This window comes from Dermacentor variabilis, chromosome 4 (genome assembly GCF_050947875.1).
Source record: "Dermacentor variabilis isolate Ectoservices chromosome 4, ASM5094787v1, whole genome shotgun sequence".
Classification (NCBI taxonomy): Eukaryota; Metazoa; Arthropoda; class Arachnida; order Ixodida; family Ixodidae; genus Dermacentor; species Dermacentor variabilis.
The window spans coordinates 12,972,255-13,000,237 of NC_134571.1; the positions used below are offsets into that span (position 1 = coordinate 12,972,255).

Below are 27,983 nucleotides of genomic sequence, written 5' to 3' on the forward strand. Positions count from 1 at the left end.
GACTCACCATTAGAAATAGTTTGCACTCGTGTTGCTTTTCCCACTGGCGACCTCATCTTTTGCGCGTGTTATAGGTCCCCATCCTCCACTACCAATTTCTGCACTGACCTTCATGATGTCCTTAACAAGTTAGTTGTTCGATACCCAAAATCACATTTGTTCTTACTAGGTGATTTCAATTTTCCAAACATAGTGTGGCAAAACGGTGTTCCCTCCCTTAAGCAGTTATCCTCCGAGTGCACCCATTTTTTAGACATCTGCACTGATTTTAATCTAACTCAGCTTATTCATGAACCCACATGCACTACCAGCACTTCGTCTAATACTTTAGACCTCTTTTTTACAACAGCTCCAGATTTGGTTTCTCCTCCAACATACCTTAAAGGAATAAGTGACCACTCGCTTCTCCACTTAACACTTCAGAAGAAAGCTCGCTCGAAGAAAACCGTTAAAACTATATGTGATTACAATGCCGCCGATACCACATCCATTTTAAATGAACTAGAATCATTCATTACTGACTACACAGTCAACTTTTTTGAACGTACCGTTGAAGAGAACCGGTCATTGTACAAGAACAAACTGCTAACACTAATGGATCGCTATGTGCCTACAAGAAAGATTGTTTCCAGTCCTTCCTCGCCATGGTTTACTGGAATTCTGCGCCGTCTGCGCAACAAAACGAAACGTATTTTTCGTCGCGCCAAAGCAACTAACCTTCCCGAACGCTGGGCAGCATATCATTGCATTCACGCAGAATATACTATTGCTATTACAAATGCAAAAAAGATTTTTTTCGATAACACCCTCCCATCACTTTTACAGTCTAATCCACGTAAATTCTGGAATATTGTTGGTGGCAAAGAAAGCAAAACAATCCAACTAGCCCGTTCTGACAATGTCGCGATCCCTCCGAACCAGTGCTGTTCCGTTTTGAATGATGTATTTGCTTCCGTCTTTCACAAATGTGCTCCTGCCATTCTACCGTCGGTAACTAAATGCCCCTATTTACCAATGAACTCCATTTATATAGATTGGGTCGGCATACAAAAGTTGATTGAAAACCTGAAAATATCTTCTTCATCAGGTGAAGACTCAATTAACTGTAAAATGCTTAAAATTACTGAACCATATTCTTCCATTATGCTTTCGATGCTCTTTTCCCAGTCTCTAGGTTCCTCAGTTCTTCCAAGCGATTGGAAGGTTGGCAAGGTTGTTCCGGTCCCTAAATCAGGTAACACTCATTCCCCCGATAACTATCGTCCTATATCACTGACAAGTATACCATGCAAAATATTGGAGCATATTATACATTCTCATCTTATTGATTTCCTTGAGTCTAATTTCTTCTTTTCGACTGAACAACACGGTTTCAGGAAAACATTTTCATGTGAAACGCAACTCATATGTTTTACTAATGACCTATTTACCCATACTGATATGGGCTTCGATGTAGACTGCGTGTTTTTGGACTTTGCAAAAGCTTTCGACACTTTTCACATGATCTTCTCATTCTTAAACTTAGCATGCTTAACATTGACCCTAATGTACTAAACTGGATTAAAAGCTTTCTGTCTAATCGAACTCAGTACGTTTCAGCTAATGAATGTTCATCCTCTCGCACTTCCGTAACATCGGGTGTACCACAGGGATCGGTACTGGGACCCCTGCTTTTCCTGATTTACATAAACGACCTTCCTAAATGCATTTCCCATTCATCTATCAGGCTTTTCGCAGATGACTGCGTCATTTATCGCAAAATAACTAACCCCACTGATTCTGATAAGCTTCAAGACGATCTTAGAAGCATATCCAACTGGTGCGATAAATGGCTCATGCGACTAAACGTTAATAAATGTAAAACAATGCATGTATCAAGCCGCACTAACACTGACAATACGCGTCTTTACTTACTTCACAATACTTCTCTTGAATCCGTCAACTCGTACAAATACCTAGGTGTCCATATTTCATGTAACTTATCATGGCATACGCACATCAAACACGTCACTAATAACGCTAACCGGGTTCTTGGATACTTGCGTCGAAATTTCTCTGCTGCGTCTATGCCGATAAAGCTTACCCTCTACAAAACATTAGTGCGACCAAAGCTAGAATATGCATCCACCGTATGGGATCCCCATCAAATCACACTGATAAACACTCTAGAATCCATCCAGAATCGCGCAGCACGTTTCATCTTATCTAACTATTCCCGTTACGCCAGCATTACTTCCATGAAAATCACACTTACATTACCGGAGCTTTCATTGCGCCGTAAATGTTTTAGACTGTGTCTTTTCCACAGGCTGTATCACCACAACCCACTATTAAAGGATCATCTTATTACCCGACCTTCATACATTTCATCCCGTTTCGATCACATGTTTAAAGCTGGTGTTCCATATTTTAGAACAAAGATGTGTCATGGTTCTTTTATTCCTAAAACCAGCGCCGACTGGAACGACCTTCCTCCCTCCATCGCTGCCATTTCTGACGTTGGCAATTTCAAGACTGCTGTATTTTCTGCCGTTTTGTAATACTTATTATTGTATAATTATGTACTTTTTTTTTCTCTCACTTACCACTCCTTTCTGTAATGCCTTCGGGCCAGGAAAGTCAGAAATAAATAAATAAATAAATAAATAAACCCTTCGCACCATGCTTCGGAAACTTGAGATTAAGTGACCGCCAACACTAGACGCATGGGAACAAAATGTGCATGAAGGCACCAACCATCTCGGCTCAGCCTTTGCCCTTGCCAAGAATTACCTCCAAGGCGTGGCCCCCATATGGACAACCGTGTGCGGCTACAGCAAGGGTAGAAAAGCGGAGACGTGCATGCTAGGAGGAGAGGGGGGATAGGCGTGCATGCCCTGCCCCTCTGCCCCCTCTAGTGTGTGTTTGAACACATTATCGTGCGTTCGCCACCCCCTTGCGCTGAAGGAATCTTCAGCGCTCGTGTTATTCGGAGCGCTCCGCTTCGGTCTGAAAAACGACACTTGATGTCAGTTCAATGATGTCGGTTGACAATGTTTGGTCTGATGAAGCAGACTAGTACTGCAATAAACAATTCACTCATGCATCCGACGCGAATGCAAGTCATTTCCACTTTACGCTTCCTAACAGCAATCTGGGTGACATCAGACCAATGATATTGGGCCGGATGGAGGGCGCTGCCCCATACTACTGCAGCAATCCGCATCAGTCGCCAACGCAAACCTGCGACACTTTTGCCGTCTGCGCCGACCACTGATCAAACAACAGCTCGCACAGCTGTAAATTCTTTACCCCTTCCTTACAAGCGCCAGCCACTCAATGCAAGAAAAGACCAAACCTCTATGTCGCAAAGGTCACAGGCTGGCAAAATGAGGCCCCTGGGATTGACACTGGCTTACACATGAAGATTCTTTTCTATTTGAAAAATTTGACATTTCACCACTTGAAAAAATTGACAGGACCCCATCCCCCAGCTCTTGCTAATACGTCTCCCTAATACACCATGCAGTAACTTATTTAGATTTTGCCATTGTGGGTGGTGGGAGAAGTAAAGAAGTTACATGGCTATATGTATCCGTTGCGAGGCTGTGGCAGTTATTGCCAACGGACGAATACAAGTCGCATTGTCGAAATGCTGGCTCTAGGGACATCACTCATTCGACTCCACTTGATCACTTCACGTGAATTGAAGAAAGAGCAAGAAAGGGGTGTTCAGGGGGGTGAAGACGTAAGGCTCAGCGAATGAAGAAGTCACCATGCGCAACATAACTGCAATGCAGCTAGACAAGTATGTGGGCCATGGACCTATTCTTTCATGTAGCAACGTGTATTCATGATGTACCTTGTAAACGTCCTGAGTAAATTGCACTCACAGTTGCTACTGCGCGCTCCTTGTTGGCCGTTGTTCCAGTGTAAGTTGTCGCAAGTGCGGCAAGCAAAATTCTCCTCTTCCTTTCTTTCTTCCAACTATCACAAATACTCACTTTTTTTAGAATCAGACGCAATCAAGTTGATGCAAATGTGTAGGGTGTTCTTTTTTCATGCATTTGTCTTTTTCTTGACAGAAAAAGAATTTTCCCTGATTAGGAGGGGGGGGGGGGAGGAGAAAGTGGAGGCACCCAAAGTTTCCCAGCGGGGCAATGCCATTTACATGGCATATTGTAATGGACAAGCAAGGCACATTCAGATGTTATTTGTGGTTCAGGTGCACCGGTGTAAGCATGGCGCAGTTTTGATACAAGCTGGTTTGCTGCCCTACTGTATCTGTTCTATAATAAAAATGCACAATAAGCATTCTGACGCACGTGAGGGGCACCGCTACATGTCAGATGCTGTGAACGTTTAGGATTCACATTGCAATCAGTGTATCAGTGCGAGTGAATTGTGACATTTTTTTTTGCAGATATTAATCCACTGGTCTATGTATTACTGTGAGTTCATCAAGAGCAATTGCCTTCAAGATTAAAGATAACATGCCAAACCGTAAATAACGGATGGCACATGCAGATGCAGCGGCAGTGCTATACATTGGTTAGACAGATTTAGAGAGGATGAGGCCCCGCCTTCCCCACTTCCCCCAGAGACATGGCAGCACTTCAGTGTTTACAATATTGAGTGTACAGTAAGATGCCCACTTCTCCCCTTTCCATTCTCTGTATACTCCAATGAGACCTTATAGTGAGTCTCTGTTTCAAAGGTTCCTTAGGACAAAAAGCACCTCCGATTTACAAGCGTTTAAGAAACATCAAAATAAAACAAATAGCCTTTTGCGCAGTCAAAAGGAACGATACTTTTATAACTTGTTTAATCACGAAGTATCTAGAAAACCGGAACTTGTCTGGAAAAGGCTAAATTCTTTCTTGGAAGGTTATTCTAAAGAAAACACTGGTCCCACTAAGATCAAATTAGATAACGATACTTTCAATGGCTGTAAGCTAGCTGACCTTTTTAACAATTTTTTTGCCTCTGTCGCAAGCAGTGTTCATAATACATCCTGCATGGAATCTATGCCTTCGAGAACACGTGACTCTGCGTATTTGTTTCCCGTCACCCAGCCAGAAGTTGTAGCAGTGTTCCCATTCCTCAAAAATAGCTACTAATAATGTATCAAACTACAGGCCTATTTCCATACTGCCCATTTTTTCTAAAGCTATTGAAAAGTTGATTCACATAAGAATGAATAGTTTTTTGAGTCGCCATAACATCATAACGCCGTTTCAATTTGGTTTTAGTAAAAAACGTTCCACAGAATCTACGTTACTTCAAAAAGAAATCATATTAGATGGTTTCGAGCGTCAACTTTACATACTTGGAATATTTATCGACCATTTGAAAGCCTTTGATCGGATTAATCATACCACACTTTTAAAGAAGCTAGAGCATTACGGATTCCGTGGGCCATTTTACACACTCACGAAAAGCCACTTGAGTGATTGCCAGCAGCAGGTACCACTTAATAACTATAAATCAAGCTATCGATCCCTAAACAGTGGAGTACCACAGGGAAGCATCCGAGGGCCTCTACTTTTTAATGTATATATTAATGACATAGTAAGAATAGATGAAAAGCCAATTTATAGTTTATGCTGACGATACTACCTTATCTTTTTTAGGATCAGATTTATTGGAAATTCAATCCAGAGCAAATAACGTACTCGTTAAACTGCACACCTGGAGTTTGAACGACTCGCTAACTATAAATACGTCAAAAACAAAAGCGATTTTATTTAGAGCTAAAAACAAGAAAGTCAACTTTGATCTAGCACTTTCTCTTGGCACATTAAAAATTGAGGTAGTTCCTGCTGTGAAATGTCTTCGCGTACTCTTTAATGAAAACATGTCCTGGGATTCGCAGTCCGATTCTGTTTGTGCCAGCCTTTCTTGCTCGGTTGGTATATTATTGCGCACACGCTTTCTTTTGCCTGAGAAAGTAAAACTGCTGTTGTATAATTCACTTTTCCTTTCAAAACTGTGCTATTGCTACCTTGTCTAGGGAACCACCACAATTTCCTACATTCTGAGGCTTTCTAGATTGCAGAAAAAGGCTGTCCGTTTGATTGTCAATGCTCCGTATAACGCACACACAGGGCCCATCTGTAAAAATCTAAACGTAATGCCTGTTGTCTACTTGTACGATTCTTTACTAGTGACACGCTACAAACAAGGCATTAAAACAAACAATCTGTGCTTGAAAGAACTTGCTAATTTGAGTGAAAGAATGCATGTTTATGACATGCGCGAAATCACGTTTTGGTTTACACCATGGGCCCGTACTAACTATGGCCAACAAATGATCGCATATACATTGCCTACTCTTTTAAACAACCAGCATTGTTTCCTGTAATGCTGCTGCTGTCAAGTTTTGATTTTGTGCTGAAAAGTTTCTCCAAGCTTCATAAATTTAGATGCCATGCATAAAAGTAAAGTATTTCCATTTTAATGTTAATTTCAACACTTTTAGTTAGTTTCTTTTTTTTCCATACATATAGTTTTGGCATTGTAAGCTTGTTGCGTACAAACATTTCCTGTTGCCCCTGTTAAAGTGCAACTATCGGGTACAGACCCCGTCAAGCTTCTGGCTTTTAGTCGGTGCCCCCAGCATTTATGTACATGCTGTAATGTACCGTAATGCCGAAATAAAATGAATGAATGAATGAACACATCAGTGGAGAGAGGGAGAGGGAAGGGGTTCCATGGCACTCTGGGAAAACTGGCGTGGTTCCTCAAGGCCACAAAGTTTGAGAACTCCAGCATTACACAAACTGCTTCCTGCATGTCGTGAGAGCAAAACATGACAAAGCGCAGCTCTGACTTCAAACAGTGAAAACCAAGCTCAATATGTGAACAACTATTAAATCTGCAGAGCATACTCCATACTAAAAACGCCAGCTGAAATCAGTGGCAGCAAAAAGAGTGCCGCTCCCTATAGGAGACGCAATGTTGCATAAAAAAGTAATACAGAAACAAGACACAAACAAAAAAAATTTAATTCTATTTTCTGACCTGCCAACACTACAATCTGATTATGAGGCATGCCATAGTGGGGGACTCTGGATTAATTTTTAATGCTTGGGTTTCAGGGTTCTTTAACGTGCACTCAATGCACAGTACAAGGTCATCTTGCGTCCGGTCCTCATCCCAATGTCGCCGCCGCAGCTGGGATTTGATGTTGTGACCTTGTTCTTAGCAGTGCAACACCATGGCCACTAAACCACCACAGGAGGTAGAAACAAGACATCACCGCGCAGTTGTATTTGCTCCTGTTTTTGCCCTTGTTAATTTTTTTTTTCACAGTTGGACCTCTTTTATCACAGAAGCTATTGTATAGTTTCATACACCTTTGGTTAGTCATGGCATAACTTTTAGGTCACCATGCTAAAAATAGTAAGCAATAGACACGAACCCAATTTGACAGGTTGGCAGAAAGAACCAAACTCCATTTGTACGGCTGTGTGGATTAAAAATGAAGTGCTGGAGTGTGTTAAAGGGGGCATCCAGAGAAAAAAAACTACACAGAAAGGGGGCTCTCTTTTTGTACCAAACTAACAGGCCCACAAAAAGGCAGTTCGCTCACCTTGCTGGATTGGTGTATGGCAGGGCGATGGCAAACACCTTTCGGTACTCGGCAGCCACAAAACTGGCATAGAGCTGGGGCACACGAATTAGGCAGGCAAGGAACTCGAGTACAGGCAGTGATACTGCCACAGTGGGCGACAGCTGAGCAAGCCGCTGCAGCAGCTCGGGCAGTATCTTGGCCGTGGCTGGTTGCAGCTCCAGGGCTGCCAGGGCAAGTGCCCGCAGGCACAGTGCTGCTGCGGGCTTGCAGCCAAGCCCAGACTCTAGGACGTGCAGCAGCAAAAGTGGTGACTGAGCATCCAACTCTGCTCGGTATAACACCAGTGCACTGGCCACTGGATAGAGCAGAGCCTCCCCACCGGCAGTGCGCACCTTGTCCAGCAACTTGCGGTCGCCAGCTACCTGCAAAGCCAGTGACCTTAGTTCTGGCCTGGTTGATGTTTCACACACAGCATCTGATAAAGATTTTGTTATCAGAGTGCATTCCGGTGCAGTAATTGCAGAATCACCACAGAGGTCAGTGGCAGTACAGTTGAACCTACTTACAATATTCAAGAGCCAAGAAAATCCCACTGTTATAACTGAGAATCGTACCATCAGGGTTGCATAAAAAAGGCAGAGGGGACAAACATTTAAGCGTTTTAATTAGACCAAAAGTACAGTCACTTATATCATTACTGGTTTTAACAACTCTTGGAAAAGGAAGGTGAAAAGGAAAGGAATGTGAAATCCAGAAAAAGAAAAAAATAATGTGAGTCACTTCACCAAACCTGCCACTGTGCCACGCATGATGCACGGCATGCCTTCATCAACCCTCTCCCTTCTCCTATCTACCAAGCCCCCACCCCTCCGATGTCAACAAGAGGGTGGAAGGGAGACAGGAGAGGGGTGTGCAAGGCCAGCGATGCAATGCGGGCGTGCTGCATAGGGTGTGCGGCACAAAAGCGTGTGTGACAACACTGCCTGCACATTTTTTCCCATCTTTCTTCTGTTTCTTCAAGGCAATGCAACGAAGGCATGCTGTGCAGGGTGTGCGGCACTAAGGTGGGTATGGCGAAGCAGCTTACATTTTTTTCCTGCACGGATTTTGCTTTCTTTTTTTCTTTCAGCAAACACACTCAGGAGCCAGAGCCAGATTTAATTGTTATAACTCATGATGCCACATGAGAGCATTGTAGTATGTGGTTTATTTTACCATAGACCACATGCAAAAATTTACAGTGCAACCACTTCTCATTGCATATCCGATATATTGTTAAAACTGGTATCGTTATAAGCGGGTATGCCTGCAATGCTTTTTTTATTTACTTCCTTTTCCGTTCTTTAACTTCTTGCATGTCACTTTTGAGCAGCCAGCCAGTAATCTTCCTTTTCCCCTGCGCAGTCCTTCCATGCATGTACCCCAAACTTAAATAAAAAACAAAACAACGACACAATACCAGGACTTGATTCAGTTCTCAAGCGTGACACACAAGCAATTAGGTCATCATCATCATCATAAGCCTATTCTATGCCAACTGCAGGATGAAGGCCTCTCCCTGCGATCTCCAACTGCCCCTGTCCTGCGCCAACTGATTCCAACCAGCGCCCACGAATTTCCTAATTTCACCGCTCCACCTAGTCTTCTGCCATCCTCGACTGCGTTTCCCTTCTCTTGGTACCCATTCTGTAACCCTAATGGTCCAACGGTCATCAAACCTGCACATTACATGACCTGCCCAGCTTCATTTTTTTCTCTTAATGTCTATTAGAATATCAGTTATACCCGTTTAGCACAAATCTATTTACTAACTTAGCTGCTGGTAGGCAAAGTTTTTGCTTAGCATAGTGAACACATTGAAGTGACACGCACAGGCAGTGATAAGGGAGTCATTGCCTGTGCGTATCAACTATATATGCCTCTACAACATCCTTGTGGTGGCCTTCATAACCTTCATGACTATAAGGTGGTGGCCTTCACAAGTAAACATTTCAGAACTCTTAAAAAGTGCTGCTGAATATGATCTAACCAGAGTTCTTCAATCATTAAACTCCTCATTAGCCCCATGTTTCAGATTGCAGACCCAGCAACTGGCAAAAAGCATGGAAGTTTGCAGACTGTCACATCACTTATGGACAATAAAACTACCTAACTATAAAATATCCTTTTGCTGAGCATGACAAATACAAAAAAAAGGGGGGGGGGGCAGTTTCACCAGCGATAGCAAGATTTAGTGTAACCATATTTAGCATTGTGTTTGAACTCCTTGTAGGTATTCTAACCATATCTGGATGTGACATGGTGCAAAACCACATGCAAGGCAACCTCTGCTAGGCAGCTACCAGGTGTCTCGCGATGCTGGCGCGATGAGGTGCTTCGCCAGTGGTGTTGCAGGTGTCACACCTCAATGGTACGTGCGAAGAAGCTAACCGACACCGACGGTGTTATTCAGCACCCGGTAACACAGTATTAGATCAGCTTGATGTTCACTGTCTGTTCCACTCAGACCAGTGCATACAGACCAGTTCCAGCAGTCAGATGCCATCAGGCAGTTGTTTATTCAGCAGGTGAATGCCATGATGAGTGAGAACCCTGAAAGGCCAATTATGACCATTGCCGAACAGCTTGAAGTGGCAGAGCCAATAGCCAAGTTCTTTGCGCACGATGCCATTATGCACCGCTCTCAAGTAATAGATTTGCTTGCTCCCACAACGCCTACATAACCTAAGAATGGCAGGCTGCAAACATCTGCAGCCACGTCACCGTCAATATTGTGTCCATAGTTCCTAAGATAAGCCTGCTACACTGCTATGTACGGGTAGCATCAATGAGAGGGAGACAAACAAGTAGCTGCACAATGTTAAAAACTCGCTAAAAAAGCTGCTATTGTCACATAGTAGTGACGATTAATAATACAGCGGCATATCTGTGAATGATGAAACTAACTTTTATTGGGTCAACTTATGCCCACAAAAGCAAGTTGCTCAAAGCACATCGATAATGGCAATTGCGGTCGGCGATCGTCGAAATTACACAAGGGATTTACACAAGAAATTACACAAGTCCACATGTCACTGTTGTGGAAGAACTGCCCAACATTAAAATGCATTATGTAATCCGGGCATGCAGCAGTTATTGAAGGTCGGAAACAGCTTTATTCAATAGACTTAGAAAGCAGCGGTAAAGGAAACAATGTAAAAAATTCAAAATGAATAAAATTAATCCTAGATATAACGAAGTCGGTAAACTCTGTCATATCAAAATTGAAATTTCTGTACATGTATGCATAATCACCGACAGCTTTTCTTTCTTTTTTTTTTTTTGCATGGAACGCAAAATTTTCTGAGTTATCCGGCAATAAAATAATTCGAATTTCAATGAGAAAAAAAATTATTCTGTTGAATTTTGTTGAGTCGGTGAATGAAGATACGGTTTTATGCCTTGCCAACGATCATCTTCACATTGGCAACACGAAGCCAAGTCTGCGAAGTTTTCGCAATAGTGTCGCCCACAGTGTTACACTGCTATCATGAAGAGGGCAGGCAGAAGGGAACGAATGCCTCATCTGCCTCTCACTTCTACAAGTCTCCGACATTTGGGGTAACGCAATCTCCAGCATTAAACGCACAGGAACACAGCGTGTGTGCCCTATTTTGCAGGTAATCTGTGTTGGATGCAAAATATAGGCGAGTCGAGATGGCCATTGTTTCATGTGTGCTGTCTTCTCAGGCCTTTAGTGCTGAAAGTTTCGTAGACTTCAAGTTTCTGAGATGCACTGAAGTGAGCGGCAGACAAAGCACTTACTCCCTACTGCCTGCACTGTCTGTTCAAGACTTAGCATCATCCCAGTGCAAGTGACATTATTGGCTGTGGTGGTGGAGTGGACGCAAAAGCTTTGCACGCTCCACTTCATACAGTAGATGTGAAGATATTGTCTACAAGGTATGAAACTATATCTTTGATTGCGAACGCTTGCATTTAACAAACTTGTTTTTTCCAATTACCCAGTAATTCGAAAATTTTACAGCCCCTTTTGTGTAACGAATATCCATCAGCAACTACTTATTTGGATAAAAAAGGTTGAATTTCAATATCATGAAATTTCTGTATAATGAAGTAAAGTGCCAAATTTACAAATTGGTTATATCTAGGTCTAACTGTATTGAAATCGTGGTTACTGAGGTTCAAAATGTGCAGTGTTCTATGGGCGGAAATAAAAATTAAGATACTTTGTTATATAGGGAATTTCGTTATACTGAATCTTGTTATGTCTAGGTTTAGCTGTATTTTGATCCATGACTGAAATATTGTTTCTATTCCTACAATTACTATTATATTCTTAAATATGTTGCATACTTGGTAGAGTAACAATGCATCGGACAGGCAAATGGAAGAAAACGGACAAAGTGCGAACTGACAACAAAATTTTACTGTGACCAGTGCGTAGACAAACTATATGAAGCTGTTCGCATCTCCAGGAAAGGAGACAGGTGCATGAATGTGCCACTGATGTCACTACACTCCAAAGAAACCAGATTTCTTTCACATGTACATTTGGTGCCAATTATTTCTGTGTATTTTACATGCTTGTCTTTTTCTAGTCTCTTTTTCTCCTTATGCACAATATAGTGCCTTGTGCACAATAAATTTTGTTGACAGTGAGCGCTTTCTCCGTTTCCTTCCATTTGTCCTGTCCTATGGGCTGTTACCCTATTAGCTACATGTACCAACCCATTTCTACTCACATGGGTGATGAGCCAAGTGGAGAGACGGCGCAGGGAAAGCCGCCCACATAACACCACTGCCCGATCGCGCAGCAGGCCTGGAAGCCCTCGAAGCAGTGTGCTCAGCACAGACCCATCAGTCTCCTGCACAGCAAGAAAAGACGGCCACTGATACACAGTACCTTGTGTTTCACCTCACTTCTGTGCTGACATAAACGTTACAGACACGTAAACATGCAGCAGGTGGCAGTGGACATTCAGGGTTCTCTAGGTAAGGCGATAAATGCAGCTAGAATCTGGGCAGGTGGTCAAGTATTAAGAAGCTAAGACCCTTGCACCTGATTAATAAGCCATAGCCGCACTCATTATCAAAGTTAACCAGATGAACCACTTAAGCCAGAACAACCACGCACAGTTTGCACAGGCTTCCATGCCCTTTAATGCCCTTTAAAAGAATTTTCAAGAATAATGTTGCAGACAACATGCCACATTCTCATTGCATTTTTCACTTCTCTGGAAACATATGCATTACATTCATGGTACAGCGTCGTATGGCTTACCCCTCACGACAAGGAGCATGAACTGGCCCCCAGAAAACACACTGTGACCAGAGAGGGGGGGGGGGTGTTGTACAAAAGGAATTGAAACAAATGAGTCAAGGCAGTGAAGAAAGCACAAGAGGGGAACCTGCACCTCTTTCTCACTCGTCCACTGTGGGGATTTCCAGCTTCACGCTAGTCATATTAAGCATAATACGCGTACTGTAGCACCAGATTTAAATTTTAGAAGCATTGCAGTAATGTTATTGGCCCACGCTTTTCCGTAACAGTTCTAGAAGCAGCCGAATGTGTTCTAGAGCAGTAAAAATGGGCTTGATGATGTATGGGGTTTTATGGCGCAAGGGCCAGGTATGGCCAAAGAGCGCCATGTTTGTGGTAGTGAGTTTGCAGTGTAATTATGATTACTATGAAGTTGGTGTGACGTGGCTGTAGAGGGGCCTTAAAATATAACTCTAAAGTGCGTAAAACCTGTATAATAAAATTATGGCGATGACGTATGACTTGTACTATGAACATTTAGATGATACGATAGCTAAAATATATCAGATTACAAGAAATTTTATAGCACTACTGCCTCCTTAGAGCCCTTAAAACACAAGGGCCTGGAGGCATGTGCTATGCAAAACAATTATCGCAGTGGCGTCCTCTGGAGAGAGGAGGCGCTACGAATGCATGGGACTAATAACATGTAAGACCACATCTCTGAGGAAACCTAGGACTGTGTCTGTATTAAAAAGCGGTTCTGGACCAAGAAACATTGCAGGATGAAGAGGAATGTACTGTCGGTATGCTAAGGAAAAATGTCTCTCTCACATTCGGCTTCCCGACACTCCAGGAGGACGTGGAGTACGGTCAGCCTCTCCCTGCATCTACCACAGGTTGGAGGCTCACTTCCGGTGAGTAGAAAGTTATGGTTGCCAAATGTGTGTCCTATTCTTAGACGACAGAATAGGACATCTGTTCGACGCGATTTTGTATTCGAGGGCCAGAATCCTAACTGTGGCTTTATCAGGTGGAGCTTATTATCCGTTTTCGCGTCCCACATGTGTTGCCAGTGATCTCGCAGCCTCCTTCGCAAGAAAGGCCTCAGATCTGTGACAGGCACCTCAGCGGTAGGGTTAACAGCTTGCGATGCGATTGACGTGGCCATCTCGTCCGCCAGAATGTTACCCTCAATGCTCCTATGGCCAGGCACCCAGCATATAATGATACGCTGGTTAGATATGTATGCTTTACACAAGACGGTGTAGAGTTCATTAAGTACAGGATTTTTGTGTGTATAGATTGACATCAAGGCCTTCACGACCCTTAGGGAGTCTGTATAGATCGCTGTTTTTGATTTTCTTATATGGTTCACAGTAGACAGTAATGCGTAGGCCTCGGCCGTAAAGATACTTGTTTCCGGATGCAGTACACCAGATTCTGAGAAGGATGGGCCAAAGGCAGCATAAGACACCCCGGCATTTGACTTCGAAGCGTCTGTGTAGAACTCTGCGCAGGAGTGCTTGTGCTGGAGTTCTAGAAAATGCATCCGAATTTCTATCTCTGGTGCCTGTTTTGTTACTTCTAAAAAGGTTATGTCACATTCTATCAGCTGCCACTCCCAAGGTGGTAACAGCTTGGTTGGATGCATTAGGCGAAGTTTGAGGAGTGGGACACGCATTTCATCACTAAGCTCCCTCACACAAAGCGAGAAAGGCTGTCTTACAGAGGGACGGTTATGGAAAAGTGTAGTACTACATGTCATATCGTTAACAGTGTTAAAACATGGATGTTGATGACTGGAATGTATTTTCAGGAAATATGTAATGCTGATGCAATTTCTCTGTAGATGGAGCGACCATTCATTTGATTCCGCGTATAAGCTTTCAATCGGGCTTGTTCTGAAAGCGCCAATGGCTAAGCGGATACCTATATGGTGGACAGGATCTAGGATCTTTAGTGCGCTCGGAGCGGCAGAGTTATATACGACGGCACCATAGTCCAATCGTGATCGAATTAGGCTCTTATAAACATTCATCAGGCACTTCCTGTCACTACCCCATGTTGAGTGGGATAGAACTTTAAGTAAGTTCATTGTCCTTAGACATTTTTCTTTAAGATATTTAATGTGCTGTATAAAAGTAAGCTTGGAGTCTAGTATAATACCTAAAAATTTGTGTTCTTTGTTGATAGGTATTTGATGTCCACACAAATGAACACAAGGATCTGGAACCAGGCCTCTCTTTCTATTAAGAAGAACACAAGAGCTTTTGTGGGGATTGATTTTAAATCCGTTTTCGTCTGCCCATTTGGAAACCTTGTTCAAGCCCTACTGTACCCGTCTCTCGCATACTGTGAGGTTGCAGGATTTGAAGCCTATTTGTATATCACCTACGTATACGGAATAAAAAATGGCCGGTGGCAGTGAAGCACATAGTGTGTTCATCTTAACAATAAAGAGAGTGCAGCTGAGCACGCCTCCCTGGGCTATACCAGTTTCCTGCGTAAAAGGACGTGACAATGCATTACCGACTTTTACTCAGAAAGTACGATTTGACAAATAGCTTTCTATTAGGTTTAACATATTACCATGAATGCCCATTTCTGACAAGTCTCTCAAGATTCCGTAGCGCCACGTTGTGTCGTATGCCTTCTCCATGTCACGGAATATGGATAGGAAAAACTGTTTGTGTACAAATCCGTCCCGGATATTTGCTTCTACACGTACAAGATGGTCAGTTGTGGAGCGCCCTTCTCGGAAGCCGCACTGATAAGGATCAAGCATTTTGCTCTGTTCAAGGAAATGAATGAGTCGCCGATTTATCATTTTTTCAGACACCTTACAAATGCAACTTGTGAGTGCTATCGGGCGGTAGCTTGCCACTGAGGAAGAGTCTTTGCCTTGTTTCAAAACAGGGACCACAATGGCTTCCTTCTACGCGGTTGGAAGGTACCCTGCATCCCAGATGGTGTTGAAAAGTGTGAGTAGTGTAACTTGCATGTCATTGTGTAACTTTTTGAGCATTTCATACATGATTCTATCAGATCCCGGTGCAGAGCTCTTGCATGCGCTCAAGGCAGCTCTCAACTCGGCAGCACTAAAAAGACAGTTGTACGGATCATTCTGTCGACATTTTCTGATGAGTGGCTTGCATTCTTCTATTTGTTTATATTTGAGGAAGGATTGCAAATAATGGTTTGAAATTGATACACTCTCAAAGTGCTCCCCAAGTGAGTCTGCCTGATCTTGCATTGTATCGCCCTGTGTATTTACTAGAAAGAGTGAATATGTTTGCCGCCCTCTAATCCTATCAACCCTGTTCCAGGCTCTGGCCTCATCTCTAAACGAGTTAATACTCGATAAAAGCTTGTGCCAGCTTTCTCTTCTGGCCTGTCGGCGGTTTCTCCTACCTTGGGACTTTACTTTTTTAAAGTTGACAAGATTCTCTGCAGTAGGCGAAGCATGTAGCAGCCCCCACACTTTGTTCTGATTCCTACGTGCGATTCTGCATTCATCGTTCCACCACGGGACATGCCGTTTGCATGCCGAGCCACTTACTTCACGTATGCATTTAGATGCGGCATCTATTATGAATACCGTACAGCATTAAAATACTGTACAGCAGCATCAATTTCTAACGAGGACATGTCATCCCATGATATACTAGTTAAGTTTCGGAATTTCTCCCAGTCTGCTGTGTCAATCTACCACCCAGGAGCCTGTGGTGGATATTCGTTTTCTTTAAGTGTTCTTAATAGTATGGGGAAGTGGTCGCTTCCGTAAGGATTGTTCGTAACTTCCCATTCGAGTTAAGGCAGTATGGACGAGGAAACTATGCTCAGATCAATTGAAGAAAAGGTATTGTTTGCAAGACAGTAATAAGTGGGTTTCTTCTTATTCAGAAGGCACGCACCAGAAGAAAAAAGGAACTGTTCAACAAGACGACCTCGCGCATCTATACGAGAGTCGCCCCCACAGGGAGCTGTGCGCAATGAAATCGCCAACAACAACATAAGATTCTGGCAATTGATCTATAAAAGATTGGAATTCATGTTTCATTAATTTTTAATGTGGTGGTATGTGAAGAGAGCTAACGGTGACGAGTTTGTTTAGGAGAACAGCTCAAACCGCCACTGCTTCAAGAGGCGTTTGTAGCTGTAAAAGTTCACACGCAATGCTCTTATGGATAACAATGGCGACACCGCCCGATGATGCGACAGCATCATCGCGATCTTTGCGAAAAGTTATATACTGTTGGAGAAAGTTTGTGTGTTTGTATTTTAAGTGTGTTTCCTGTAAACACAGCACTTTTGGATTGTGTTTTTGGATGAGTTGCTGCACATCATCAAAGTTTCTAAGAAGACCTCTGACGTTCCATCGAATTATTTGTGTATTCATATTGGAAGTCAATAGGTGCTGTGTGTACGGAAACGGAAGTTATGCCTTAGATTACAGAGCTCTTTCGAGGCCCTGTAATCGGGGTTTTGCCCTTTCTGGAGCGTTCGAAGGAGCCTCGCGCTCCTTAGGCGCTTGGTGCGCCTTGAGGATAGGTGTAGTGTCCATTGCCTCTTGTGAGGCGCCGGACACGTGCTCTTGCGAGCGAGAATTTACCAGCGAAGGTCCCGCCTTGGAGGGCAAGGCCCCTGCGCCCACCAGCCCGGAGGTCGATGGGGCTCCCTGGGGGATTTGGCTGCGCCAGCTGTTGCCAGCGCTGGAAGGGGTCGGGGAGGTTGGGGCAGCCTCGGCTGCGCACACCTTCGGGGTCGGTGGCCTCGTCTGGTGGGTTGACGGAGCAGCGCTAGCTGCAACCGCCACGGGGGCAGATGGCGTAACTGCTGACTCGCTCGTTGTGGGTCGGACAGCCGCCGGAGGCCGTTGTGACGCTGCCCCCTGACGCGCGACTTCAGCAAAGCTTTTCTTTGGCAGGTATGCTACCCACCTGCGTGCCTCTTTGAACGATACGTTTTCCTTAACTTTGATTGTGACTATGTCTTTCTCTTTTTTCCAGGTATGCGGCGTGCTCGCCTTCACAGTTTACACAATGGAGAGTGTTCTCGTAAGCTTCAGAAGTATGTTCGTGGGCACTGCACTTCGCACAGGTTTGACGGCCTCGGCAGCTCTGCAAACTGTGGCCGAAGCGTTGGCATTTGAAACATCTAAGGGGATTTGGCACATATGGCCTAACACAGAGCTTGATGTACCCGGCCTCTACAGACTCAGGCAGAATACTTGAGCCGAAAGTCAATATAAAGTGTTTGGTCTTGATTTCTTTGCTGTCACGCCTGGTCTTAATTCTTTTAACATTGATAACATTCTGGTCACTGAAGCCCTCCAAGAGTTCATCCTCCTCCAGCAAGTCATCGTCCGAGACAACACCGCGGCTTATGTTCATCGTACGGTGCGGGGTTACTGTTACTTGGGTCTCCCCAAATGACAAGTTTCGGCAGTTTCTCATACTGCTTCTGATCTTGGAGCTCCAAAAGGAGATCACCGCTTGACATTCTCGATACCTTATATCCTGTACCGAAAACTTCGGTCAAAGACTTGGAAACAAGGAACGGTGAAATGGATCGCACTAGTTTGTCTGGTTTCGCTGAGTGAATTACGTGGGATCGAGGAAAGATGTAGACTTGTCGTCCGAAAAACTGAAAAACTTCTTCGGTGTGCCCTCGTTTCTGAGGGCAATCAGGTAGTTTAGGAAAAGCATGTTCCATAAGTAATGTTGGGTTTTCGGCCGCGATGCCAACCATTCACCATGGAGCCCGGGGACGTGACAGAAGTTCCTGCTAGAGAAACCCTGCCAACGCCAGCCGTACATCGCTGCTATAACCAAATACAGCATAACAGCATGTGGCTGGCTAGCCACACAAGGTTAACCCTTGCCGCCGGGAAACTAGGAAGTGAGGAGAGAGAGAGAGAGAAACAACTTTACTGGTCCATTATGAAATGAAACGCGTGAAGTGTCTGATGAGGTGGCTCCCTCTTCGCGGGCTGCATATACTTCCAGGGCCGCCTGGCCCCTGTGGATCAGTCGGAGCTGGTCTTCCAGGGCGGGGCTGGACAGCATGATCTCCCATCGCTCGTAAAGGGTGGAGATAGCAGGGGGGTTAGTTATGGGTATAGGTGTATAGGTGGGGGGTGGTCTATGGAAAAATTGCACTCTCCTATGACATGCCGAAGGGTGCCTAATGCATTGCAGTGAGGACATGTGTTCTTGTATCTCTCTGGGTATATTTTGTTCAGGAGGCAGGAGTGGGGAAAGGATCCTGCCTGGATTTGCCTGTATGTTGTTTGTTCGGCTCTGGTCAAGGAGTGGTGGGGGTGCGGGAATGTCTTCCTGCCGTCCCTGTAATATTTGACTATATCTCTGTAATTTGTGATGGGTTGCCATGCCCTCGCCTCTTCCTCGTTGGCCCGGGAGTTTAGCGCTCGGGCCTGTTGATGAGCATATTCATTGCCCTCAACTGAGGAGTGAGCCAGGACCCAAACTAATTCGATTGCTTGTTTAGGAGGCGTAGCTTTAACAAGGATTTTCAGTGCCGCAAGGGACACCCAGCCAGATCTGTAGTTTTTGTATGCAGCTTGTGAGTCCATGACGATCTTGGTAATGTTAGGTTGCAGGAGTGCGAGAGCTATCGCTGCATCTTCTGCTTCCTCCGAAGACGGAGTGTAGATTGATGCGCAGGTGACCAGCTTTTCTAGCCCAGTGACCACGACTGTTGCCCTCGTGGAGCGTTTGGATAGAGAGGCGTCTGTATATAAAACAGTGTCGTCTTCCTCCAGGGTCCTGGAGATGGCTCTTGCCCGGGTGTCGTGTCGTCCGGCATGCCTTGTAGGGTTCATGTGTGGTAGTGGTTTACATTCCAGCTTCTCACTGAACTTTTTGGGTAATTGGTCGTGGTGGGTGTAGTGCGATTCTTGCCATCCTAGCTTGCGGAGGACGCTTCTGCCCGCCTTGGTCTGGCTAAGGCGTACCCTTTGATTGGATAGGTGGGCTTCTATGAGCTCGGCTACTGTGTTGTGGACTCCCATTTGAAGTAATTTTGTCGTGGACGAATTTATGGGAATACCCAGGGCCTGCTTCATGGCTTTCCTGATTATTGCGTCAAGTTGCAAGACGTCCTTCTTGAGGAGCTGCAGGTACGGTGCTGCACAGATGATTCGTGAGATAACAAAGGCCTCAACGAGGCACAAGGTGTCCGACCCCTCCGCCTGTTGGCCACTCTTCTGATAATATTCAAGATTTGGTCTGACGTGAGCTTGATTTTTCTAATCATGGCTGTTGCCTTGCCGTCTGCCTGGATCAGGAGGCCCAGGATCCTGAGTTGAGGTACCGGGAGGATCCGGTTCCCTTCCAAAGTGATTTCTATGTTTTCTGCTTGTTTCCTTGATGCACGTGGTCTGACAATGGTCAGCTCCGATTTTTGAGGCGAACAGCAAAGGCCACATGTCTTCACATAGCTGTTGATCGTGTCAGTCGCTTTTTGGAGCGTGTTTTCCATCCAGCCATCCAACCCTGCCCTTGCAGTCCAGAGGGTGATGTCGTCGGCATATAATGCGTGGCCCAGACCATCTATTGATTCGAGAAGCTTGGGCAACGGCAGGAGAGCCATGTTAAATAGGAGGGGGGAAAGGACCGAACCTTGCGGCATTCCTCTATCCCCCAGGGAGATCGGTCGGGATGTCTCCTCTCCTATTCTGATCCTTGCCGTTCGGTTACGAAGAAAGTCTTGGATGTAGTTGTAAGTTTTCACTCCACAACCCGTGTTGCGCAGGTTGCAGAGGACACTTTCATGTGTGACGTTATCAAAGGCACCTGTGAGGTCTAGCGCTAGTATCACTCGCGGCGCCTGCTTCGTTGCTCGCTTAATTACCAGTTCGTTGAGTTGTACGAGAACATCCTGGGTGCCCAGGTGTTGCCCAAAGCCATACATTGTCTCTGGCATCTGATCGGTGGCATCAAGATGTCGCTGCAACCTCTTAAGTACCATACGTTCCATGACCTTCCCCACGCAGGACGTGAGGGATATCGGTCGCATGTTGTCAATGTGAGGTGTCTTCCCAGGCTTGGGTATGAAGCAGACTTCTGCCTCTTTCCATTCATGTGGTAGTTTGCCAGACTCCCAGACCCGATTCATATACTCGAGCAGCTGTCTGCGGGCCTTGTGCTCGAGGTTGTTAAGTAACTTGTAGGTAATGGTATCGGGTCCCGGCGTGCTGCCCCTGTTGCTCTCGGAGATTGCCGAGATCAACTCGGTGTCAGTGAATGGCTTGTCTAACGCTTCATTGGTAGGTCCTGCGTAGTCAGGAGGTGCGATATCACCCTTCTCCGTTTTCAGGTACTTTGCCTTCAGGTCGTTGATGAGTTTGTCGGCACCCCCAGTATAGTTGTTGAGGGTGCGCGTGAGGCTTCGATTTGTGGCGCTCTAGCTGCCGAGAGGATCGATCAGGTGACGAAGGAGGCACCACATCATCCTAGTAGAAAGGGTGCCCTGCAGTCCATCACACACGCTCAGCCAGTTCTCTCTGCACAGCTTGGACGCATATTCAGCGGCTTGCTTGGTGAGATCATGGATGCGTTTGCGAAGTTTCTTGTTGTGTCGTTGCTTCTTCCAGAGTCTGGTGAGGCTGTGTTGTGCTTCCCAAAGGTGGGCAAGCTTTGCGTCCACACAGGGTGTCTGCAGTGTGGTCGCAATTTTCTGGGTGTATTTTTCTACCAGCTCGAGTTGTTCCTTAGCCTATTCCCCATACGGTTTGGTGCTGTTTGTGTCCTCATCTTCATCGGCTGCTTGCCTTTTTCGAAGTTTTTCCCAGTCAGTTATCTTTGTTGTTCCCATTCGGGCCTTGAACGCGGGCCCCCTGATGGTAATATTGAGGATATCGTGGTCCGACCCCTGGTTCGCGCCCTTGTTCTGCCACGACACGTCCAAGGTTCCACTCAGCAGGGTAAGGTCTGGAGTGGTGTCCTGGGTCGTACTTGTGCCCATGCGGGTGGGAGTGTCTGGTTCGTTGAGTAGGGCTAATGTGTGCTGATCCATGAGGTTCGCCAGCACCCTGCCTCTCTTGGAGCAAAATTTGTAGCCCCATATTGTGTGAGGCGCATTGAAATCTCCTAATATCAATAGGGGTCGGCTGCCCGCCTCTCTCTTGCTGTCGAGTAATGTGCCCTCTATGTCGAGGTTCTTCTTGGAGGGCCGACAGTATGTGTTGAGTATAAAGATGTTGTCTTTGCTTCCTATGCCTCTGCTGTGAATTTCCAAGAGAACGTGCTCACACCCTCTCTGGCTGGTAATGTGCTGCGTTGCAGCTATGTTGCTTCAGACTAGGATCGCTGTGCTTTTCTCACTGGGATCGGTGTATGTGACGTACCCAGCGAGTTTTGGTCGCGAATTCGTTTCTTGTATTGCAAGGATATCTGGTTTGTGTTCCGCATTGTCTATGTATTGCTGTAATTCGCCTATTTTGTCCTTGATTCCTCGACAGTTCCATCGGGCTAAGATCGTTGTATCTTCCTTCCTATTTTTACGCCTGGCCGCCATCTTGGCTCAGGTTGGTAGTCGTGAGACTACTCCCCATGCACGGTTTCCCATACGGGGCTCCCTTTTTAGCTTTTTGAGTGGTTAGTATGAGCTGGTTGACATTAGCTTCTAGCGCGTCGAACTTGGCCATCTTGGACGTTACCAAGCCGATTTGGCTGGCAAGCTGTGTGACCATCTCGGTGAGGGCTTGAATAGGCTTGGACAACGCCGGTTCCTCAGATGGACTCGATTTAATTTTCTCTGCCTCCATTGCTGTTATCGGGGGCTCCGGTTGAGCGTCCCTCTTGGCAATCTTGTGTTTTGTGGCATCCTCGCTGCTTTTCAATTTTTCGAATGCCTCCATGCGCGCAATAAGCACGCTGATTTGCTCATTTTGATTAACTACAAGCACTTCGAGTTGCATGCATTCCTCACAATCTTTCTTGGGAGTCTGGGGAAGGGGAGGGAAATCTTTGTTGCTAAGAGCGATAGGAGATCTAACTGTCCAGCCCACCTGTTTAGCGGTGTTCCTCGACGGTGTCTGACTCCGGGTCTTCGACCTTGAGCGCGACTCCCGGCGGCGCCCGCTGCAGCTGCTGCCGGCCACGTCACCCGGCGACGACGCTCTCAAGCCCGGCTTTGAGGTGCAGCTGCTGCTCCGCCCTCGTCCGCCTTCACGGGAAAGAGAGTGATTCCGGTACCCTGACGTAGCTGCTCCCTCCCGACGTGGCGGTTTGGAGGCTTCTGCAGACATGTAGATGGTATATTTCCGCTCCCACTGGCATTTCCGTACCACGTACGGGATCTTGAAGAGAGCTCTGCACACCTTGTCTGCGGTCAAATGTTCTCCTCCACAAAGGTCACACTTGGGGGTACACTTGCGCTGTTCATCGGGATTTTGAGCACCACATCCCCGGCAGATCCGGTCTGCTGGATTAGGGCAAACATCCATGCGGTGACCCAGGCGACCACACTGATAGCAGATATCTATCTGTTTTCTCTATAACAAGCATTTGGCGAGCAGGCCCCCGTAACGAATTCGGCACTTTGGGTCGATTGAAGGCGATCACCACAGACGTCGTGTTAGCGATGCGGTTGGCCTCAACAGCAGTAGGATTATATTCGTTGAAGAGTTCTCGTCAATTTCTTGAACCGTGTCTCCGAGGGGGACGCCTTGTATGACTCCCTTGGTCATGCCATGGGGGGCCGATTCGTAGGCGCTGACCTCGTGCTCGTTTCCTTGGACGACAATCTTGGTGACTCCAACGTACCAGTTAGCATTTTCTCTCTTTGAAGTACTGATGACAACGATGTTTTGCTGGTAATTTGGGCATATCACGTCCCGGATCCATTCTTCTTTGGTGACTACCGCCGCAGCATAAATGGCCCGGCCAACTTCCATATGGCCGACCTTGTTGATCAGCACAATGTGTTGGCGGGCTAGTTGGTGCGGATCCATAAATACTTCGTTTAGCGCAAAACAACAGACACAAGAAAAGGCGACAGGACAAGGCGCCTTGTCCTGTCGCCCTTTCTTGTGTCCGTTGTTTTGCGCTAAACGAAGTATTTATGGACCTTGCTGATATTCAGACCCCCGCGTGGTCTCACCACGATTTTGGTATTGTCTCGGGGCAATGCAGGCATGCGCGCTCTCTTGATTAACGTATCTTTGGCGTTCTCGGGTCTATGACCGGCACCGGAGGGTTTTGATTGAAGCGCATTGGGTAGACCTAGGTCTCGCTGACGTGGTCGGGACTTGCGTTCACCGGCGATGCGCCAGCCCAGGGTCCTGGTTACTTCTTCGGGGTGAATATCCTCCCCCTCTATCTCAACACTCATGGGAGTGGCCATGATGCAGGTAGAGTTCGGAATAATGTGCCTTCCAGCAGCGGCCGCCCGTCGGCCGCGGCGGCTAGGCCAAGCGGTTGGCGGAGCAAGCCTAGGCTTAGCGACGACTCGCCTTGGGTGGGCATACAATTGTCCTTAAGGTCCCAAAAAATGGTCCCCTACCTCAAAGGCAGGTATCCTCGTGGTCCTGATGACTACACGGAACACTTGGTGCAAGAATTTTTGTAGCACAAGGTGATAATCCGGCACAGTGAGGAGAAGTGAAGAGAAGACAGGCAAGATGAAAAAGGCGAGAGAGAAAGACGAAGATGGAGAGGAGGACAGGAAAAGGCGACTACCGATTTCCCCCAGGTAGGTCAGCCTGGAGGTGCTGTCTATGTGAAGCAGAGGCCAAAGGGGTGTGTTGCCTCCGCCAGGGGGCCTTGAAGGTCCAAACACCCAGCATCGGCTCAACCCCCAGGATCCTCTTTTCCCCAGCCGCGCACGGCGACATGCGAGAGGGTCCAACTCTTGTGTGCTCGGGTACGTGGTGTCGCAACACACCAAACGCCTGCTGCCGCAGATGCCCCTGCGGGGTAAAAATGGGCTTCCGGAGCAGGTTTATGAAAGTAATTGCAAAGCATAGATGGAGCTTTTACAATGGGCAAGCCATGCAAAAGCAATAAGTTGCTGATTGTTTACAACCTCCATCGAAACATCAAAAATGAGACCACTGCTCCATCAGAGTCCTCACAATGGACTGCAATGAAACAAGCAGTGGAGTCCAGACATGTGCTGAAAGAACACTAACGTGGCATAGAAAAGCATGGAAGCACTTGGACAGGCTACCTGTAGACTTGGAAGACATTTTTCAGCATGATCTCACTGCTATAATGTATAAATGTGCCCTGTAAGATGGTGCAGTCTATAAAACAAAAAGCTATGTTGATAATACAGCAGAAGCTCATGTAATAAGTGCCTGTTCCCCCCTCACCGCCACTTATATAAAACTGTTTTTTTAATATTCTTATATGGTCACTGCTCCATCGTTAATTATCTTCATATTGTACTCATTATTTATAGATGAAGTTGTAAGTTTGATAAAAATGCTGTATACTTGCTAAATTTCACGAGTTACAACATACTATGTTTATATTAGAAGGGCCCTGAAACACCTTTGTAATTAATCATAGAATGACATCACTATTAAATTATGTCAACTTGCAAATCTCCTGCCACATAATTTTTTCTAATCCTTCAAGCAGAAGCAAAGTTAGATGCAGTTACTGGAACGACGAGAAACTTTTTCTCTCCTTCCATTTCGACCAGCGAGCTAGAAGCTACACAGCGGAGACAGCAAAGGGGTGTGAGGGAGCAATACCCCACTTGGCCCGCCCAAAGGCGGCAAGACGACTCGTGGCCGCCACGGTATCTACGCTACGCTTGTCTTGGAGGCCACACACAGCAGATGCAGCAATGCACACCTGTCATGTGTAGACTGGTAGAGAAAAGAAGAAATGGTGTTTCTGTCTTTTTGAGATCGCAGAAATATATATTTTTTTAATTTCTATAGCTCAAATAAGTAATAACTGTATTACTGAGGATGTTCTCACGATCACGAAATCAACCAATAGCTGTTGTGGACTCCACTGCTTGCGATGATACTGCACAAAGATGTTGCGAAGGAGAGAGCAAGAGATTTTTTATTGTTTTTGACACGACATTGTAAATTCCCTGCTCCATGCAGTGCAATAGAGTCAATAGTATTAGGTGCAATAGTATTAGGCCCACAAGTTCACAGGAGCCTCGTTGACAGGTTGGTAACATTTTATTACTATGTTCAGAAAGTGTTTCCGGGCCCCTTAAGAACTTGTGCGATCATATTCGAAGACAACTCCAATTTGTTTTAATCTTGTAGAGTGCTTCTGTTGAGAGACATTGGTTATCAAAGCTGACACTAAGTGGGCTAATTTCGCATGCATAGGCACGAGTCCTGACACAACCCAACCCAATGCAAGTAGTTTACTATGGAGGAAAGTGGAAAGTCTTGCTTTGCCAACTGAGAGAAGGGATGCAGGCAGTGGTAGGAATGGCAACTTCAGGGGTAAAAATCAATTTCTTACAATGCCAGCAGTACGAAAAAACTAATTTTGCCCCGTGTAGCGCTTCGGTGATATATCTATTTAAGAGGAAAATTCGTCACCACTTCTTGGGAAAGCGATTGTGTTGTATATTTTTTACGCTTCTGTATGTCGAATAATACTCCTTGGATCTGCTTTTCGTGTTTATACTTTATTGTTATTACTATGACTTTCTGTTCCTAGGATTGCTACTGCTGTTGTTAACCGCATTAAGTATACTTTTTCTATGTATTTATTGTTGGAGGTCCCTTCCCAGTCTTTGACTATGGGACCTCCTAGAGTTACTTCTGTAAAACATTTCAAAAAAAAAAAAAATACTACTGCGATGGTTGATAACATCGGGCATTTTCCGTTTGCTTGTTGCAAAGTGCAGATATAAGAGCATGACCTTGACTGTGCAATGCTGTCAGATTAAGCTGTGTTGCAAGAATTCAGTTTGGAGATTTCTGCCTACATGCGAGCACTCGTCGCACACAAGCATACATGGTAGGTGCTCATGGAAGCTGATGGCAGATCGCTTGTGAACTCGATCTTGGCTCCTACAACCACCAGTCTAGCGCATGAGTGTAATCTCGCAACCAATCACCTACTGGTCTGAAGATACTGATGACAAGCTTGGTGTGATGGCAGATTTCCATCAAAGTAGCTAGGCAGGCTAAGCAGCTAAAGTCCTAACCAGTGCTGCTTTGTCAGTTGCAATTTGGAGAGAAGTAGATGAAAATTTTAGGAGCAGCCGCACAATGTTACTAAAGCCGTGAAATCGTATCGCCAATGAAAGTACAGGTCTAGCTCAGCTCCAGCACATATGTTTGCTGCCACCAAAGAAGAAACCAGAAGCAACATTGTTCCCTTGCCTAAGCAACTAGCACATGGCAGCTCAAGGTATTGAAAAAGAAAAATATTCGCATCTCACGCACTGTGGGAAACTATGTAAGCAAAGCTTTCTATGCTGTTTGCTTTGACCGGCTATAATTAGTGGAGATGTTGATGGCGAATATGTCATTTCCTCAGCGTTTAATTCAATACGAGAGTGGTGAGTTCATAAATGTTACCTCATGTGCACCATTGCTGTTTGTCCGCGTAGTACACAGAACACACAGGGAGATGTGTTTGCTTGAGGCGTTGTACGCCATTGTTCATACTCTCCGAGAGGGTTGAGCAGTACCATTGCCTCGCATGGCACATCGTAACGTCGCAGAAGTGTTAAACTTTAATTTATTTATGAAGCTGTACATGCCAAAACCACAATTGGATTATGAGGTGTGCCTGAGGCTGTGATTATGAGGATTATGATTAGTAGCGACTCCGGATTAATTTTGACACCCTTGTGTTCTTTAATGTGCACTTAAATATAAGTGCACTAGCATTTTTTTATTTCATTCCCATCGAAATGCAGCTGCCATGGTTTAGGGTTGAAAGCGCGATCTCGAGCAATGCCATAGCCGTTGTGGGGATGCGTGACTCTCACGCCTCCCCTGAGATCTCGTTTTCCCGCAGAGCTCGTCTCCTGCAGGGCGGCTTCGCCCGCCGCGCGGCCTGGCGCCCGCGGCGGTTGGAGTGGTTGAAGCGCAGTGCGAGAGATGCCGCTAGTGTTGCGCTGCGGCGGGATTACTTAGGCGCGGGAAAGAAAGGCGCTGGCCTTTTCCCAGCGGGTCGGCTAACAGCGAGGACGTCC

At 45.6% G+C, this 27,983-nt stretch overlaps 1 protein-coding gene across 9 annotated transcripts in view; it reads right to left on the bottom strand.

Annotated features, from left to right (window-relative positions):
- gig (TSC complex subunit tuberin) overlaps positions 1-27,983 on the bottom strand; it is a 161,109-nt gene that overhangs the window by 78,534 nt on the left and 54,592 nt on the right. For all 9 annotated transcript variants that reach the window (XR_012827283.1, XR_012827284.1, XM_075688130.1 and 6 more), the window contains 2 exons: positions 12,301-12,423; positions 7,574-7,977 (listed from right to left, as the gene is read on the bottom strand). Coding sequence is in view for 7 of the 9 variants with exons in the window: in XM_075688130.1 (XP_075544245.1) it covers positions 7,574-7,977; positions 12,301-12,423 (527 nt within the window). In the remaining 2 variants the exon portion in view is untranslated. The remainder of the gene's footprint in view (positions 1-7,573; positions 7,978-12,300; positions 12,424-27,983) is intronic.